The 19316-nt window shown below is 38.5% G+C and overlaps 1 protein-coding gene across 1 annotated transcript in view; it reads right to left on the bottom strand.

Annotated features, from left to right (window-relative positions):
• Positions 1-1300: 1300 nt before the first annotated feature.
• RAD23B (RAD23 homolog B, nucleotide excision repair protein) overlaps positions 1301-19316 on the bottom strand; it is a 35070-nt gene continuing 17054 nt past the window's right edge. The window contains exons 4-10 of the mRNA XM_040579268.1: positions 17897-18132; positions 14398-14453; positions 10155-10282; positions 5454-5571; positions 4021-4148; positions 3474-3644; positions 1301-1661 (exon numbers count right to left, since the gene is read on the bottom strand). Of these exons, the coding sequence (XP_040435202.1) occupies positions 1548-1661; positions 3474-3644; positions 4021-4148; positions 5454-5571; positions 10155-10282; positions 14398-14453; positions 17897-18132 (951 nt within the window). The 3' untranslated portion in view covers positions 1301-1547. The remainder of the gene's footprint in view (positions 1662-3473; positions 3645-4020; positions 4149-5453; positions 5572-10154; positions 10283-14397; positions 14454-17896; positions 18133-19316) is intronic.

The raw sequence follows: 19316 nt of genomic DNA, 5'->3' as shown, positions 1-19316 counted from the left end.
TCTTGTTTGCTCAAGACACTTCAATACTACTTAAGCTCAAAGTACAAGTAGTTAATCCACTGACACACAACCTAAGCAGAAAATTTCTGTTGTACCACCAAATCATTAGTATTATTAGTGGTACCACAGCTCAGTGCTGTACCACTAAAAATATTTTCTTGGTTACCGTAAAGAGAATTTTGTACTCCATGTAATGGGAGTACAACAGTAAAAACCTCAAAGCATCTTCAAGAAATGTTGCACATAATAGCTTTAGATTAAATAGAATGTTTTCATGCTAGCATTGCAGTGATGGGCAAAACTGCCTTTAAAAGTCAGTGTATATTAAAAGAAGATCGTTACATTTTATGATGACTGAACAAAATAAATGACAAGTACGTACTAATAAGATTCAAAATTCTATAACTAGAACTTGTTTTCAAGAGAAAGGTGCGAGTGCAGATTCTTTTGGGTTAGAGTAACTTGCCTACTTGCTTGATATCTCAAGCTATGAACTCCTCTTCCTCATAAAGTGAGTAAATCCAAAGTCCTTGCTGAACAGATACAGCTTGATCATTATAATCTACATAAGTGCAACAGGAAACCAGTATCTTCAGATGCTGGTATTCAAACAGATGAACCAACAAAGCTGGTTCAACAACGGTAGGAAGGTGTAATTTGATTTGAGTCTCATTGCAGCAGACAAAGAAGAAGCTTCCGTTTTGTTTGCTGGCAGAAAAAGAGCATTAGATTCACAAGAGTGCACGTAACAAAAACAAACAAGCAATCTATTGCTTTGAAAACTTTTACTGCAATGTAACTTTGAAGTGAACAGTAATTAGATATCCATTGTTTTTCCCCAAAAGAAAATATGTAGACAGGATAGTAATTCTACATGTATGTATACAGCTTCTCAGATAATTTGAGGGGGGCAAAGGAGGGGGTAGTGTTTCAAGACACTTAACTGAAATGGGGTTTCATTTGGAAAACAGAAAGTCAACATTGTCTTAATTCAGCATTAAACAAAATACTGTGTCCTTGCACTACTTTAACACATCTGAAAAAGCAAACTAACTACCCATATTTTGGCGTTCAGGTTTACACTTCCTCAGATCTTTTAAGGTTCACAAAGCTGCTATCCCCTGTTACCACGAAATACTGACTGTAGAATCTAAGTAGCACAGGCTACTTCCAATACAAATACTAAGTAGAAAGGAACATGAAGCAGGGCATTACACATTTCTGGAACTAGCAGAGTTGAGTGAAACCCCAGAAGAAGTTAACCTACAGTTTACAGAAGGAACAAATCATCTGCAGAAGCTGATTTTTGGTTGCGTTTTATTTTACACTGTGTGATAATTTTAAACAGACATACTTGCTGGATTGCTTTGCTTTGTTTCTTACATTCTCTTCTCCACCCACCCCCTCCATATACCATACACCAAGTGTTATGAATATAAGCTCAAATATTCCAAACAACCCAGTGAACAAAGTTAGTGTAATGCACTGGTGCAAGGTGTGGGGGGAAAAAAAAACCAACAAAAAAACCCAAAACCGAAAAGAGTCTCTCAATCTTCATCAAAATTCTGTTGTAGAAGAAAGTTGGCAGCCAAGTTTTCATTCTTGTCACAAGCAAAATACGCCTGTATCACAAGTCCTTCAGGAAATCCCAATGCCTTTAACTGAAGAAGAGAAACACATTTAGAAAGTACATTTTGTATATTAAACTTCTTTATATGTCTAGGATCTTGAGATGCCACTTAAACAATTAACTGTCTTCCAGAAACAAACATTGCTGCCTAGCTCAATACAGACTTTAGCAAGCAAAGGTGGTGTTGCCTCTGTCTTTAATAAACAGAATTCTCACTTGAGAAAGTGATATGAATAAGTAACGAAGCACCATAAAACATGTCACTTTTCTTTCATGGCCACAGTAAGTCACTAAAACAGACCTGGGTCACAGTAGTGTCAGGAAGCAACAGCACATTGCACTGCTGCAGAAAAAATAAACACCTTCAAGCAATGCCCATTTCACACAATTAATCATACTGAACTCAGAATTTTTAACAAAAGTTGCCTGGAACAACAGCTCCCAGAGTGATCACTAGCAGGCAACCCAACACATCACATTAAGCCATATGTTCAGTTATTTTTAAAAAGTGAGAAAATGACTACACATTGCAGCCGTGACAAGTTGAGAGCAATGTTTTTCAGAAGTCAAGGAATTAATTAATGCCTGGGACAAAACAACAACGGGGATAAGGATATTAGAGAATAGCTTATTACCATGCCAAGGGAAATGCATTTAGCCTGCACCTCACTTAAAATACATTTGGCAAACCAATTTTTGTTTTAGCCAAAGGCAAGTACATACAACTATTTGGATATTCTCTTAAAATCCTCACAGCACCTGCAAGGCATTTTACACACAGGGCAGATCAAATCTCTGCAAGAAACTATGTCCTATTATCCCTTATCAACCACTTTTAGATTTAATTTCATGCTTACAAACAGCACGAACATGTCAGGTGTACTACTAGGACACCTAAATTTTGAGGTGTGTGTTCCATGGAAAGGGGAAGAAGCATACAAGTATCTGTTGGGTTTTGGAACATGTTGTGGAGGTAATGTTCTACTGCATAAAATAGTTTTACAAGGAAATGTAGCAGACTAAAGAGGATAATCAGTGAAGTAAATGGACAAGCAGTTCTACTCCAGCAGTTTTAAAAATTAGAAGTTTCTTTGAGATCTATAGAATTGACACATTAAAATTGTTCTTTTCTGGTGATCCTTATGTAACCTTATGCTTTGCCAGTTGAAAAAAACCACTGTCTTTGATATACAATAGCCCTACCACAGTATGGTAAGTCTTTGCAATTTGTTCTAAGAAAAAATCTCAGCGGCACGGCCATCTATGCAAATACGTTATTTAGTCAGCGTTACACACATTTATGAATGCAACGTACCACCCCCAAATATATTTTTATAGATATCTTTACCTTACCCGTATTTTTAGAAAGCTAAAATTAACTAATTCTCATGGATAGCTAAATAAGTAGGTTAAGTAGCAACTTCAACTAACCTACTTAACTATGAGAGCTCTTACTATCCAAGTCCTTTGCAAACAGTGCTCATGCAGACACACCTTTGTACCTAGAAACCTATCTTAGCATGATCTGGAACAGTACTGAAGCTTTTGCCAAGTTCCCATTCCTCAGGAAAACCCATTCAATCATCAGTTATTACAGATGACCTCTGATCACTTAAGAGACTGCATCTTCTCAGTAGGAAAGATTCAAAAGATTTTAGACTCAACTGCTATAAAGCAAGAGCATGATTTGAAAGACTACAGCAGCTATGAAGTATCAAATATAAAATATCAGAAGTTACGCATAAGTACTGAGCCTAAACAAAGTTTAAGTTAAGACATGTCTTAGGCATGCACATGAGTCAACACCAGGAACATCAAAGCAACACTTCAAAGAACGGCTCACCCTTTCTATAGCTTCTTTTTCCTGAGGTGTTACTTGAATGTAGCTCGTATGATCACTTCCACCTTCTGCTCCAATGATGGGATCATCATCAATGTCACTTGAACTTTGGCAGGACTCTACAAATGGCTCATTCAACATAACAACAAATTGCTCCTGATATTGACTTATTTGCTGTGACACAAAGGAGAATAAAGAAATACATTGAAATAGAGCATGTTTAAGCCTGCCAACAGGCAAATAAGAATATTTATTTTCAGTCAATTAAGTAGGCAAAAAGAATGTGTAGAAAGTATATAGAGAAAAGTTATTAAATCTAACCGTAAGAAATGCATTTTCATGTTTCAGTTCAATTGCAGTGACCCTTCCCTTTTCTTGATGCCCTTTACATCTCTTACAAAGAGACTCGGACTCACTTCTGTCATAGAAAATATATTTTGTACAGCAACAACTACTGAAAAGCCAACAATAGAAGTTAACATCAACACATCCCTTTCTTGTAAAGCTAAGTCAAAATTAGCAGCATTATTTTATTGTTGTTAAGGTTCACCTGTAGTAGTTGAGGGTTTTCCCGTCCAATCTGCTGTAGCAATGGTGGTAACAGAGAAGGATTTTGCTGAATAATTTGTCTCATCTGCTGGAACTGAGGCTGATTTCGTAAAAACTCAAGTGGATGTCCTGAAAAACAATGTGATAACCTGTTTTTTTAAATATTTACCAAGATTCTTAACAAGACACACACCTACACTGTAACTGTTGATAGAAAAAGGACATAAAAGTGGCAACACACTCCTCACTGAAGAGCTTGCTTCTTCACACTAGTTTACTTAGCTTTAAGCAAGAATTCTTTACACTAAGGTTAAACAACGCATTGGATCTTAAGAGAAGGCTGGGGGAAGAGAAAATCACCTTCTGTCCTTGATCTCCAGCACTTTTCTCTTTGTCTCCAAGTAACCTCATTCAGAGACACCTACTGAGCCTTCTGTCTTCTTTCTATGGCCACAGAAGAGTTCTCTACCTCCTTCAATAGGTCAGTTCTGTCCTTAAGTGAGTCTGGCCTTCCTATTGTTATCCTATCCTCAAACTACGGCCCGCGGGCTGGATACGGCCCCCCAGGGTCCTCAATCCGGCCCCCGGTATTTACAGACCCCCCCGCCGGGGGTTGGGGGGGGAACCAAGCAGCCGCAGACGGCTGCCTGCCACTGCATCCGCGCCGGCCCCCTGGTTAAAAACTGTGAGGACCCCTGCCCTATACTGTCAGGTACTGCCTTGAACATAGCACTGTCTGAAGCGCTCTGAAATGTCCCATTCCCCCCATTCCTTCTTTATGGATGATGTCATGTATGCCTGTCACTACTACCTGTATGTTTAACACTCTGGCCTCTATTAAGGCTTACATCTTGAACACCATCTCTGCCACAGCTTAAGACAGACCTTTACTACTTCTTGGATATGCTTCTTTTGTGTATTTATTTCCTTTAAGACAAAGTTCTCTTCAGCACACACCAATCACACTGTCCATGTGCCGCAGTGCTGAGTGAGGAGTCATGGAAGGTCTCAGGTGCTATACTTTATTACCTTATTGCAGGTAATTGCAGGCTTCTTCCTTGATATTCCAACTTCCAAGTAGTAAATGCATTAGTACAGTCAGTCAACAGTGCAGTTAGCACAAGTAGGAAACCATTGTTTTAACTGAGAGAAAACACAACCCTCTCAACATTTGTGGTCTTACATTTAAATCCAGAATACTGAATCAAAGGAATTGTTCAAGTTCCCAGCATTTTTAGGAATTTCATACTTTTTTCCAGATATGGTCATATCCAACAAGCCATTTGTTTCAAGTACCACACCTGGAATTTCCATGTTACAGCTCTTATGCAATTCACTTTGATCAGTTCACAAGCACCAAGAACTTAAAAATTCACTGAAGAAGAGAACGTTTAAGTGAGTTTACCACATGCTCTCAAATACAACCTTTCTTACCTCTTAATGAACTAGTTGTACGTGTAGTTTCTACTGGCACTTCCACTGAAGTCTGAGAGGCACCAATACTTGCTGCTTGAGGGGGTTCAGTCACAGCCCGATCATCTCCAGGTATACCCTAAAGCCACAGTTCACATAATTACCTACGGAATGCTAAAAGGTTGCTTACCGCGTGTATTACTTAGTTTGCAAAACTAAGGAAAAAACACTAATGCTTCCACATTTACAACTGGAAAAGAACACTGTGAAAAGCTTAATTTTATGACACAAAAAATATGGTTTGTATAGTGAGGTATAAAGCATGCACTGCATGAGTTTAAAATACATTTTACTCCATAAACAAACACTTGCTTTGAATCCTAAGATATCTGATATGCGTGAGTCAAACTAAATACACTGTTACAATATGTTATACTGTTATGCAAATGAAGTTACATTACGACAACAGAATTGTAGCAAACAATGCTGACAGTAAGATTATAGATGCCATATAGTCTGGCAAGAAATTGAGATATAAGAACATGGCTCTTTGGACCTCTTTTCAGATACAGTAAATGACTGTTGTAGTGCTGTCACATTGAGCAGTATGAAGAGGGCTGTATGTTACCAAATTTTAGCAGTTAAAAAAACAGTTAACTTGCACTTCGTTTATTTTTAACGTGCAAACAACTTCATAGGAAATTAATTGCTCAGGAGGATGAAATGAAAAAATCTAAAGAACAATCCAAAGAAAAAATCTAAATTAGAATGTGGGTTATACAACAGAGACAAACCTTACCACATTACCTTTCTCCTGCATGAGAATCCTTCAAACTTCCCACCCTAATCATGCTTCCCCTACTGTCACTGAACTCCTGCACTAAGTTTGTCCTTTCCATCCTCCTCCACAGAGCCTAGAAAGTTAGGCAGCTTGCCATGGTGCAGACACCAAGAAAGGCTCCTGTAGGACTACAAGCCTTGATGGTATAGGCAAGGGAAGTTGCCCAACCGGAACCCAAGAGGCAGACTCAGAGCAGCAGACCTCTTGAAACACAAGAGAAATAGTGGGGGGAGCCATGTTAAACCCAACCCCAAAGGGACAAGACTATATAAGATCCTCTACCTCACAACACTCAGTTTCCAGGGCATCAAAAAAAAAAAATAATATCTGTTTTTCTACAGTCATTCATACAGCACATTCAGTCCAGAGAAGTCTGAGAAGGCTCTAACATATTTCACCTGCCTCAAATGAAGAAGGCGCTCTTCAGTTTGGGAACCACAAAACATGAGAAGCAGTGTGGGTGGAAATAATCACAGAACTTCAGTGTAACTGGATAATGAAAAAGTCTGGCAAACCTACCTACCAGTGATTTTCTATGGTTATGTAGGTTAAAAATCCTACTATAACATGTTCTTCACGTGGTACATTCATCACTATAACTGAATAAAAAGGAGAAATACACAATATAAAGGCCACATCTAGAAATGGAGAACTGGATAGTACTCCAGGCAAAACTTCACCTCCTCACCTGTGAAAAACAGCACAAAAAGGTATAAATCACCTAATCAAGTCCATATTTAAGCCACTCAGGAATTAATGCAAGTTTTTCTTGTCATGTTATTTCATTACCATTATATGGCTTGCTCAGCTTGCTATACATCCCTCCCTCCACAGAGGGAGAAGAAAATTCCATTCATGACATAACCCTGAAGTAACTCTCTTATTAGGGCCTTACAGAGCACTGCTTAAATACCTTTTTCCCATTAGATCAGTCATTTCTGGGAATCCAAGTATGATGTAGGAACTTGGATAAATCTCATGAAATAACCGGTTGATTTCACCTATTCATAGACTTATTTTGTTACTGCAATCTGTGCCCAAATCAAACAGCATATGCTTGTTTAAACCTCGAGTTTGCTACTGAATAGAAAGACTATGGGAATTAGTTCAACGGAATTTACTTAAGATACCATTTGCCATCTTGAAGATCATCTGAAGTCTTTAATATAAGTTGAAGTTATCACTCTGAGTAAACTAGACTGTACAATTGTAATCAGATGAGACTAGTGAAGTGCGTGCACCTCATTCATGCAGCTATCCAACAGAATAAAGCATATCAATTCACATGCAATTGATTTTGAATGTAAACATTGGTCGGACAGCAAAAGGCCGTTTGTGCCTTAAGGGGGAATAAACAATTGTTTATATTTAATTGAACCCCAGGGCAGTTTTTAGCTGACATTGCCCTCCACAGGGTAATAATCACATTAGGTCCAGTGCAAGGAACATGCACATCTATAACAAAATAGTTCCAGTTGGAAGGGACCTACAATGATCATCTAGTCCAACTGCCTGACCACTACAGTGCTGATCAGAAGTTAAGGCCTATTATTAAGAGCATTATCCAAATGCCTCAAATACCAACAGGCACAGGGCACTGAAGACCTCTCTAGGAAGCCTGTTCAGTGTTTGACTACCCTCACAGTAAGACATGTTTCCTAAACATTTCCAAACTAAAGAGGCTTCAACCAGTGGTCTGGTTGTTGGAGGAAAGAGACAGGACTCCTTAATTAGGGGTTAGAAAATCTTGGGTCAAAAAGAAATCTGAATCTGAATTCCTTGAAAGATGAGTCTGGAGCATAGAAAAAGAAACAGTTGTCTTCCGGAATGGAGACCTCCTTTCACAACCACAGCTCAAGGATACAGGACTACATCTAGAAGCTCAGCCACAACGATATGAAAACCAAAAAGCTTGTCATCTGAACCATGGACAAGTGCAATCTTCAGGGTTTATTTAAGCAACAGCTATGCTTTAAGCGTAGACACTCTCTCAAATTTTTTTTCAACACTTTACAAGTACCTTTGGCGTACTGATTCTTTAAACCAGGACAGTGGTATACACTTAAGAGCTCTCAACATCCTAATCCTACCCTGCAGAATACATAAAATAACATTGATCATTTGGAGGCAAGTGAAGTAGAGGGTCAGAGAACAGTGTCATCAGTGGACCACTATTAACTAAAGAGAAGCTTTCTTGATGCAGCAGGATGGCAAGGAACATGTTTAGACCTCAGCAGATCAAGAACAGTTAGAAAGATCATTTGCAGCAACAGGATTCTTCTAGAAGGACAAGAGAAGTCTGCCAGCTAATATGGTCTCTAAGAGCAAGACTGATCCTCCCTACTCCCTTTTCCAGCAGGAAGAGGAACAACAAAGAAAAGACATTCTCAGTAAGAGGTAACAACACAAGACAGAAAGGGACCACCTTATATAACAGAAGAAGTCATTTTAAACACAGGACCTACTGAAGGAGTAAAAATGAACTGCTCAGACTTGTCAGACTGTATTGTAGCAATGTTCTATTTCTATTCAGGACTTCCTGAACAGATGTAAGCTAGAGCAGGGAAATACCAGACTGAGCGTACAAGCACTCTACGTGACTGGCACATGCACGACAAGCCCAACACTTAGCAGGACACACTGGATTTATGGTGTATGGACAGACTAAATGAACAGTAAAAACAACATTTAAGGCATGAAAAACAAACATTTTGAGATGCCATGCATTTGAGATTCCAGACTTATGGCTGATAGACAGGAGCTACTGCGTTCACCCTTAGGGCAATACAATATTTATTACCTTTTGTTGGCCTAATACTACTCAAACGTCTTACATTCACATACTCAAAACACATGTTGTCTGTTTAAAAACTGCAGGTTAAAGTCTTGGGATCATTAACATAAACAGCAAGCATGCCAGTGACTTGTAACTACTGAAGAAAAACTTCATTAACAAAAGAGAAGTCTTGTAACTAGAGATGAAAATGACAGTTTTCTTATCAATCTGTCAAAAATTCAATCTCTATTTTGCAAGGACTGGTTCAAGATATCTAGCTTCAAGATTTTAATAAAGTTCAGTTTAGAATAAGGACAAACCATACTGAAAAAAAATGGTATGCTAGAGTGAAAACTAAATGCACCGGAAATACTGACTAAGCAACAAGCCCCCAGACAGATTCTCTGGTGCTTACAATTCACCTGTCAGATTAAGGTATACAATGAGAACTAACCCAAAAAGCCCCTGAAACAACTCACAAGATCAATTAAAGTGAAGCTACTCTATTTCCTCTCACACCAGTGACGTTAATGTCACCCTTCAAATCATATTTATCAAATGAGAAATTGTTTCTTTAAAAAAAAAGAAACACCACAACACACCAGTTAAGTTAAACACAAATAACTCTCAAAACTTTCTGTTTGGAAAGTATATTAAGAACACTGTCTGTAATTAGTAAAAACAATGAACTGGAACTTTAAAAAAAATGTCTTTATGCTGTTATAGAAACCAATACGAAAATACAGGTAATGCTGTCACTGCTGTGTGACACAAAAATCATTCCTTAAGCCAGCCACTGGCAGTTAAAACTATCACTGTAACTGGATATACTTTACATACATCCTCATGCAATTCAACTAAGAATAAAAGCAAAGAAGTGATAGAGGTAGTTAAGAGATTACTTCAGTATTGCCTATAACACACTATGACCCTCAAAACCCCAGTCTCAGCCTTCCAGATGCCCTGCTTAGATACTGTTCTCCCTACAGCTGTGCATTACTCACTGGCTGGATAACATTCAAAAACACAAGTAAATTAAAATTAGTCTTTAGTGAGGACAAAATAAAAAGTGAAAGAATAAGATGTAGTAACATGAACTGCTCACCATTAAAAGGTATTCCACTGCTCTGTCAGGATTGTTGAAGCTGGCCCTCAGCGCCATAATTACTTCGTCTTGTTCATAGCCCATTAACATCATCTCAGTCACCATATTCTCATAGGACTGACCTGTCACTAGAGGTAACATGATCACCATTTTAAGGGAATAAGGCAAAAAAGCAGAAAGAAGTTTCAATGGACAAATTTAATTTCTACCCAAATTTGAGTTATTCATTGAAGAGTAAAGAATAGCTCATATTAAACTTGCCATGGTTCTGTTGCTTTAATTCAAATATATTCTGATGGTTTCATTATGTATTTGATTGGAATAGTAGAGGGTAATGAACATAATGCAAACTTCTATTGAAAAAAGCAGCACTCATGATACTTCTATACTCATAATTGCAGTAATATTCCCTCTATGCTTTCATCTAAGGTCAAGGGCATCCTCACAGCTAATATTTAATTCCTGATGTAATCAAGAAACATCTCCTGCAGTGCAAGTTTGGAAATTAAGCTTTCTAGGCAGAAGTCTGCTGTTAGCCACTAAGGTTTCTCCAAATAAAGATTTTATACTATAATGTGGTTAAACAGGTGACAAATAGCCATGACCACATTACAACTGTATATTGCTACATGCTGGTGATGATGATCAAAGTCATTTAATCAACTTCACATCAACCAACCCAAGTCAGGCAGAAGACGTAAAAGTTGCATCTAGGAAAGTCACTCAAGATTTCAATGAGGATTCAGGAGAACAAGTTCTCGTTTAGTTTAGGTATATTTGACTGGACATCTACCATATCAAATCCCCTCACCTCTTACAAAAGAGATGAACTAAAACTGGCCCACACCTGCAGCCATCAGGACAAAAACATATACTACATATCGAGCAATTTAAGGACAACTGTTCACTACACTAATGGTAGTGTAGGGAAAAATTATTATTTCTTTTCATAATATGTTTTATTTATCTTCCATAAAAGCAGAGAGCAGGCTTAATTAAAAAATTAACTGTTCTATTATAAATTGTAACTAAGCAACTCCTTAAAGATTTTTATGCAAAGACAAAAAAAAAACAAATCCAGACATTAAAATACCATTTCCTTCCTTGGATAAAGGTATTACTCATCCCAGTGGAACCTTACCAACTCTGTAACAATAGCAAATTAGTGGCAAGAGAATTAAATTATTAACAGTCACCATAAACGACAAATTAAAAAAGTAGAGGAAACAAATACTGCTGGAGCTCCTCTGTTAAGACAAGCAAGTCACAATCAGAGGAGTCAAAGAAAATATCAAGTTTTATTCCCCTAGGGAGAAGGTGTTTAACTCAAGTTAACATTACCACAATCATATTTCCTGATTTTTAAAGAATGCTTCTAAATAATCAGTAAATGCACAACCAAGGGCAATATACTCAAGAACAAGTAAAAAAACCCTAGCCCAAGGATATTTGTGCATTATCTGTAAAGATAAATAATGATTTACAAACCTTGGTTAATTTGAGTATTTATTGCTCAGACTTCAAAATAATAGTGCCAACCTGAGTTTAAGGAATGCTAAGTTCACATCTTCATATACAACTACTAGATCAAACATTTTACATATACCTCAGTTTTCTCAAAGACAAAAAAAAAATCACCTAAACTTTGTTCTAAAGATAAACGTCTGTATGTATCTTCAGAGACGCAAGAAAGCCAAGCCAACAATTGTCCCAATATAGTGATTTTGTTAAACTCACTGCTCATGCTTGTTCTTAACACAGCATTACTTTACCTCTATAGATTGTTAGCAATAGGAAAGGTAAACAGCAGACAGAACACCTTTTGATCTATTAATTAGTTACTACAACATTTCTGTAGTGCTCTTTCAATATAAGCTAGGTAGAGACTAGAACAGTATGAGAGATTTGGTACAGAAAAAAAAGATGCAAGAAAGTCAACTTGCTCTGGACAGACCACTACATAAGTCATAGTTAAAAGCCAAAGAAGGAAAGAGAATTACTGCAAATTTAGGCACATGTACAACTACCTGAGAGGAGGTTATAGACAGGTGGGGGTAGGTCTCCTCTCCCAGATAAGAAGCAATAGGACAAGAGGAAACTGCCTCAAGCTGTGACAGGGGAGGTTTAGATTAGGTATTAAGAAAAACTACTTCACTGAAAGGGTGGTCACACATTGGAACAGGCTGCCCAGGGACATGGTAGAATCACCATCCCTTGGAAGAGTTAAAAAAAACCAACTTGTAGATATGGTGCTCAGAGGCATGGTTTAGTGGACATAGCAGTTCTAGGTTAACAGTTGGACTTTATGATCTCAAAAGTCTTTTCCAACCTAAGTGATTCTATGATTCTGTGTACTCCATACACAGTCTACTTACCAAAGTTGTGAAGAAGGCAGACCAAGAATAGTAATTCAGGAATTCCACGCCACAATGTAATGATACAGTCATGCTTATTTCTACATAGAGCTACTGGGAATATTTGTGATGCCAATGCTGAACTGATTCTGCTCTTTGCTTCCATTTTTCAAACAACATATTAAAAGCTGGATTGGCTTTCAAATCCAGTTCACACTCCCCAAACTAATTCCTGTCCCGTGCCCTAAAAAGAAAGCTTAGGCTGCTCCAGTGAAAGATACAGTTGCACAGGAACTGCAAGATGTGGATATATATCTTCCTGTGGCACACAAAGCCACATAGTTTTTCAGTCAGAATGTCTAACTGAAAACAAAAGTAAATCAGTAGAAACCAATCTCTGTTTTTAATGTGAAGTCAATTACCTTCAGACAACATAATCAAGAAACCACAGTAGAAACACGCCTAGGATCCTTCATAGAATGTAAAACCAGCCTACATAGATTTGTGCAAGCAAATTCCTTTTAAAACGGTTTCTAAAGAATAAGAACCACAGAGTTCATACCAACTGTCCTTTGAAAATCTGCTGGCATAACAAACCTTGCAGTATGCTTACCCAGGAAATTACACTCTATGCCTGTTATTTCCAAACTGTTAGGGATGTGTGGGTTTACTATATCACATACCAATACAACAACTTTCACATAAAATAGTGAGGTGATGCTCTCCTGCTACACTGAAAGAGGTTTTTTTTTCCTCCCCAATTAAAAGATAACTGAATCAAGTCCACCAGCTTAATTAAACTTGTTGATCATTATTGATAACGTGAGTATTTGTGATGACCATATCTCTGCCACTAAGGTATAATTAATGGTTAATGCAGCCTGCAGCACCCTTGGTAGCAGCAGTCACTTTAAAAGAGTAACGGAAATTGACGGGTTGTCTCCAACAGTAGCTATTACATTTCTTCAGTCAAAATCAGATCGTCTTAAGACCTAAGCTGCAGTTAGATAGACTAAACCTGGTGGCTACCACCAATACATGTAAAACATTACTACTGCTCCTAAATCACCTTGGACTGCTTAATCACAAGATCTGCCTCCAGTATATCCACACACCCCTACACAAAAATGTAAATCAAAGTCTTCAATTAGTTTAACTTTTGAAGCAAGTGGCAGCTTAATTTTTACAGATATAAGACAAAATAAACCCCCCACCTCTCCCTTATTTCTGTGTCTTTGTTTGCTACACTAAAAAAAAACCTCCAAAAAAATTAAGTAGGAGTAAGGAGTTGTGGGTTTGCCTAGTGATTTCCCAGCTACCAGAATCTGCATAAGTGAGGGGAAGAACTTACTACTGTTTTTACCCTGTTTATTCCACTAGGAGACAAAGATATTTAAACTGTCAAAAGAAAAGTGAATTGACTGTAAGTATATGGAGCCAGCAGAGTGCAGCAGATCTGCTGAATTTATCTAAATGTGTCAAAAGACAGTACTGTCAAAGCTAGAACAAGTGAATATTAAGGCAGCCATTTTATCAGACCTGCATAGTGAGAAGTAAAGGTGAAAAGAAAAGAGTATACATGTTTATGTCCAGTCTTCTATTCAAGCCACTTCAAATTGAGTAGTTAGAAAAGAAATTAAGGCAAATGGGGAAAAAACAGGAATGATAAAGATCTTCCTTTTACACAATAAAAATATATGAAGTGAAATATTCTTCAGTAAAGAAGTTCTTGATGCTGATTCTAAGATACCAACTTTAGGTCTTAGAGAAGAGTACTTTGATTATTACTTTAACAATGACAGATACAGAAGAGAGTGTCAGCATCTGCTAATCCGTCATGTTTCTGCTGCACCAAAATAACGTCTACATTAAAAAAACACTCCACTTACCAAGTGCACTTATAGCATCCTCAAAAAGATTTGATCGAGATGTATCACCTGTTGTACTGTAAGATGAAGACAAGTGCAATGGTAATTACAAAACTTTGGAAAACTTCCTGTTTTTCAAAAAAGCAGCAGCAGCTGTAACTCTAATAGCCCCTTTTGTTTCTAAAAAAACCAACAAAGCTTTCTGAAGAGCTCTCTTTTGGTCTTATGGTGAGATCAGATTTTACAAACTTACAATACTACCATTTTTAACAGAAGGCCAATGTTCCCCCCTACCCCCCAGTCATTTGACTCTTGCCCATCTGCTCAGGGATTAGCCGTTTACTTGCTTGATTGCTTTAAAGGGTGGGAGAACAAGGTGAATTTTCAGAAGTACACAGCAGTCTCACTAACTTCTTCCCCACAGTCACCAGTTTGACTTCAATGAGGACCCAACGAAGTCAGTGGCAAGCACTTATTAAAATCTCAGTATCCTACTTTCCCAGGAATATAAACTGCTGGCATTTGCAATTACTCCACCTCAAATTATCAAAGCTGTTAAATTACAGGATTAAATGCTCACCTCCATGAACACCGAATTAATTTAAAGCCAAGGATGCCCCTTTCCTGGCTCCTCCAAGGGCTGCAACTCAAAGCATCAGCCCTTTGGTCTCAGGGTGACACCCCTGATAGGGATGGGAACAGGTCTCCAGGTCTCCTTACAGATCAGAGGCGTTACTGCCTACAGGGTGGTACAGCTCAACATGGGGCATCAGGAAAAAGTGTTTGGGGATTGTACAAGACTTATGAGATATCTAGGGGAACAACCAAAGGCAGGGAAAGGGAAGCATCAGTTCACCCTGCAGATGAAAACCATGGGTAAAGAGAGCAAAGAGAGGAGAAAAAGGGCCAGTCACATGTGAACAGCATTAGCCTGGCCAGGCCCTGTACCTCATCACCAGTCCATCCTGCCTTCTAATTAAATTATGTTTCTAACTATTCTTCATGCTGGAGTGGAAGTGTCTCTCTAATCTACATGCACATGTGTGTATGGAAGTCTAAGCACTCACAACTGTACAGGGAACCATGGGTCAGAAGGATCCACACATCTGTGGAGCCAACAACTGCAGAAACCAGACACTGTGGAAGTCTCGGTGCCAGCAACTGGAGAAGGGGCCACAAGGGGTCCATGTGCCTGGGGTGTCAGCAACTGAAGAGACTATAGTGTATGCATAATCTGTATGGATGCATACACTGGCATGTGTGTAATCACCAGCAAACATCAAGCTTGACTACAGTCAGTACGGTAAGACGCTTGAGAATCAGGTATCGAATGGCTGCAAGACAGAGTCAGCTGCTGCAGAGCTCGGAGGGTCTGAGATAGGAGTTGCTGGGAAGACTGTAACATTTGGCATCAGCTACTGGTAAGATTATAGGCCTCAACCAGCTAGTGAGGAGATCTGTTCACGTGTCCATGAATGAGGCAACTAGGAGGCCAGGCAATCTAGGCACTAGCTACCAGGTTCAGTGCATGTCTACAGCCAGTTCCTGGATGGATCCCCTGTGTGTGCATGTGCAAGCAAAGGGAATCCGAGCACCAGCAGGGCTCAGGCAGTCACACACCCAGGTATCAAAAACTTAAGAGACTGGGAGGTCTGGGAGCAAACTATCAAAAGACTATCTGAGGCCAGCTACTGGAGAAATTTCATATTGTTTGTATGTCTGTACATACATATTTTGCGCTAGTGGGTTTTGCACCAAGTAGCCAGAGGGAAGCCAGATGTGACTGCTGGTGTTTTATTGTTGCTTGAGTGCCGGTGTTTTCCTGCCTGTGTTAAGCTACGTGGCCAGCTATATACATAGGTATATACATATTCTGTGTATGTACTGGGAATACAGTTCAATCTTGATGCTTGATAGACCTGGAGAGATGGGGCTGCAGCAGTCTTGCATCTATCAGGCTACCAGAGTTGCAACTCCTATCAGGAAGTGAAAGATGATCAGATTAATCTGAATCAGTTTTCAGGAGATGCCAAGAATAACCTAACAAGGTGTTTACAGAGATGCATTTTTTTAATGCAAAAAAAAAATGTTTCCAACAAGAATGCCTCACTTATCACCAGTAAGATTTACAACTAAAAAAGATCAAAGGCGAAACAGGATACCAGCTTGCCTGTCCACAGCTCAATAAATCTTCACCAGCCTTAGTAATTTAACTTCTAAAGCAAATCAGAAACAAACAGTACTCAACTGAAATCAAGGCAGGTGGTAACTACAATGTATTGTTAAATTATTCTCTTGCTTCCTCTTAAGTATGTACAAATACAGTAAGGGAGCCTCAGTGTATAGAACTGCAGTCTCTACATCAAAAACCTGAAAAGCACTGTTTCAATATCAAAGATCAATCTAGTCTTTACACCTACTGGACAAACACAGCAGCAAACCCCCGCCCCCCCCCCCCCCCCCCCCCCCATTAACATTAAAAAAAGACCTGAATTATTTGACTGATAAATAAAGCTTCACTTGTATTTCATTTTAAAAAGATGTTCATTTCTCAGAATCCAAAATTACATCATCAGTTAACGCAAGAAATTTCTGATTACATGTTCAGGATATCAGACAATTGTAAGTTGCTTCCTTCTCATCAAATCAGAACTGGACAGTGTTTAAATACAACCATCTCAAAAATTAGTATCTTGTGCACCAGTATTGACTTAACACAAAATACTGAAAACTAGCATATAAAAAAACAAGGACTTGATGCTATGCAGCACTTCAAGGGCCATTAAATCAGTTAGCAACACATTTATCCCATGCAATACTTAAGCAACTTAAAGTAAGCAAAATCACGCCAGTGTACAACAGGGATGAAACCTCTAACTGGCATTTGATTTTCTTAGAAGTAGAGAATTGAGGTTAAAAGCTATCCCAGCTCCCACAGCCACCTGCAGATGGATCAAGGAACATTTAGAACAAATAAGCTTGTAGCTTTAAGACATTATACAATTAAGATTAATAGCCTACATTTTGGAAGAAAAAACTCTTTCCAGAAATTAATAGATTCTCACAGCAGTAAAGAACTTACGGTTCAAACTTAACCAGCATGATTCAAAACACCATCAGAGGTCTATGAACAGGACAGGGACACAAGCTCCCAAGTCTTTAAGAGCTTTGACGACAGCAGATCCATACACAGGTGAATATCCTTAGTCTGAAAACAAACTTGTGCCACAGTAACTCTGAAATGCTTAATGGAAGCACCAATCCTGTCATTTCACTCTCCACTCCATAGTTCTAGTCCCAAAACCACACTTCCCACAGGATAAGGTGCAGCAAGGAGGGGCACTTCTTACAATAGAAATGTTATACCCGAGCCAGAGACTGAAATTACAGTTAAGAAGAAAACTTATGTAGGACCAAGAAAATGATTGAACTAACACTGTGATGGAAAATTCCAATTAAAAATCAAAACTAGAAGCAACAGAAACGGACAAGGAAGCAGTTTATGGAGGCTCATTCATACCTTTCAGTTAGCAGTGGGCTGGCAGCAGCTGGCACCTCAGGTGGTTTTCCTTCTGGCTGCTCTTCTTCAGGAGCACTCACAAGTGCAGATTCAGAAGCAACTGTATGTGGTAGTGGAGGAGAGACAGGAGCCAGTACGGAAGCAGCAGCAGGTATCAGTGCAGTGACTGGTACGGGCATTTCTGTTGCCACACAAGCATCAGCCGTAGCACTCAACTGCCCAGTTGCTGCTTTGGGCTGTAAGAGAACAAAATTCAGACACGGCACAAAGCTCCTAAACCCATGCTTTCTATTGATTAAGTTCTGTTAGGACACCGGTGCCCCAACATCAAGCACAACATTAAAACATTTCAAAACATTAAATCTATAATGCCTTTTATTATGTTTAAGCAGGCCACTGATCGTGTCACTAAAGTACTTATACACCTAAGCAGTCACACTATTTGAGTTACAAGTGAAATACAAAGGTAAGATCTAGACTATTTATATACCACAACACTCTAAACATGAAAACAATCTTGTGTTTTACAAAAGCACATTTTTCAGAAGACACTAAAACAGTTGTCAAAAGACATCTGACAAACACAACAAGCGTAAGTTTTTCTCACCACTCAAATTTGGAATAGTGATAAAGACAGAAATCACATTTCATTATGAATGCTATTTGCTGGAAAATGAGATGCTAAAATTTAAACTTAACCCGCAACAAGGTTTACTTATGCACTCTTTACAGTCAAAGCATTATGTATTTCACATAACTTGAGTTCTGTAGTGAGTACCAAAACTCCAGCAGAATCAGGGACTACCATATCTGCAGCAACAAACTTAAGGGTACTTAATATTTGCATATAATTTTGATTTAATCTTCACAAGTCTATTCAAAACATTAATTTGGATTGAATGCAATACTGATCCATTAATCCCATTATACAGAAATTACACTTTTCAGAATGCATGTAACTTCTTGCTAAGGTAAAGAATTACATTTTTGAAAGCTGTAATTACTGCTGTCCCTTACCTGCAAATATCGGTAAGGCTGACCGCCATCTCTGCCTTACACAGATAAATAGCTGAACTTTAACAAAACCCAACTACTCATTCAAAGCAAATCACTTTTGACAAGTTTGCTTGAACTGGGGGAGGGGGGGATATTTCCTCCTCCTTTTGTCTGAAAGGACAGGCGGTTGAGAATTAATAGCTGCCAACTTCACAGGCACAATAAAGAACATTTTAAGAATCACTCAAAGAAAAAAAACCTCACTGCAACACACCTGAGCTTCAGACAAAGTTGGCAGTTGTGCCTACATGACAAGGCATGTCTGATCCGGAAGATGAAGCGAAAAACTGAGCTTACAGACTTAGCAAAAAGACCTTAACACTGAAGATATGCCCAATCCCAAAACACAGGTCTTTTAATATAA

The sequence above is a fragment of the Falco naumanni genome, chromosome Z (assembly GCF_017639655.2).
Source record: "Falco naumanni isolate bFalNau1 chromosome Z, bFalNau1.pat, whole genome shotgun sequence".
In the NCBI taxonomy this organism is placed as follows: Eukaryota; Metazoa; Chordata; class Aves; order Falconiformes; family Falconidae; genus Falco; species Falco naumanni.
The sequence above is the reverse complement of the archived record's forward strand: the minus strand, read 5'-3'. Positions and strand labels throughout refer to the sequence as shown.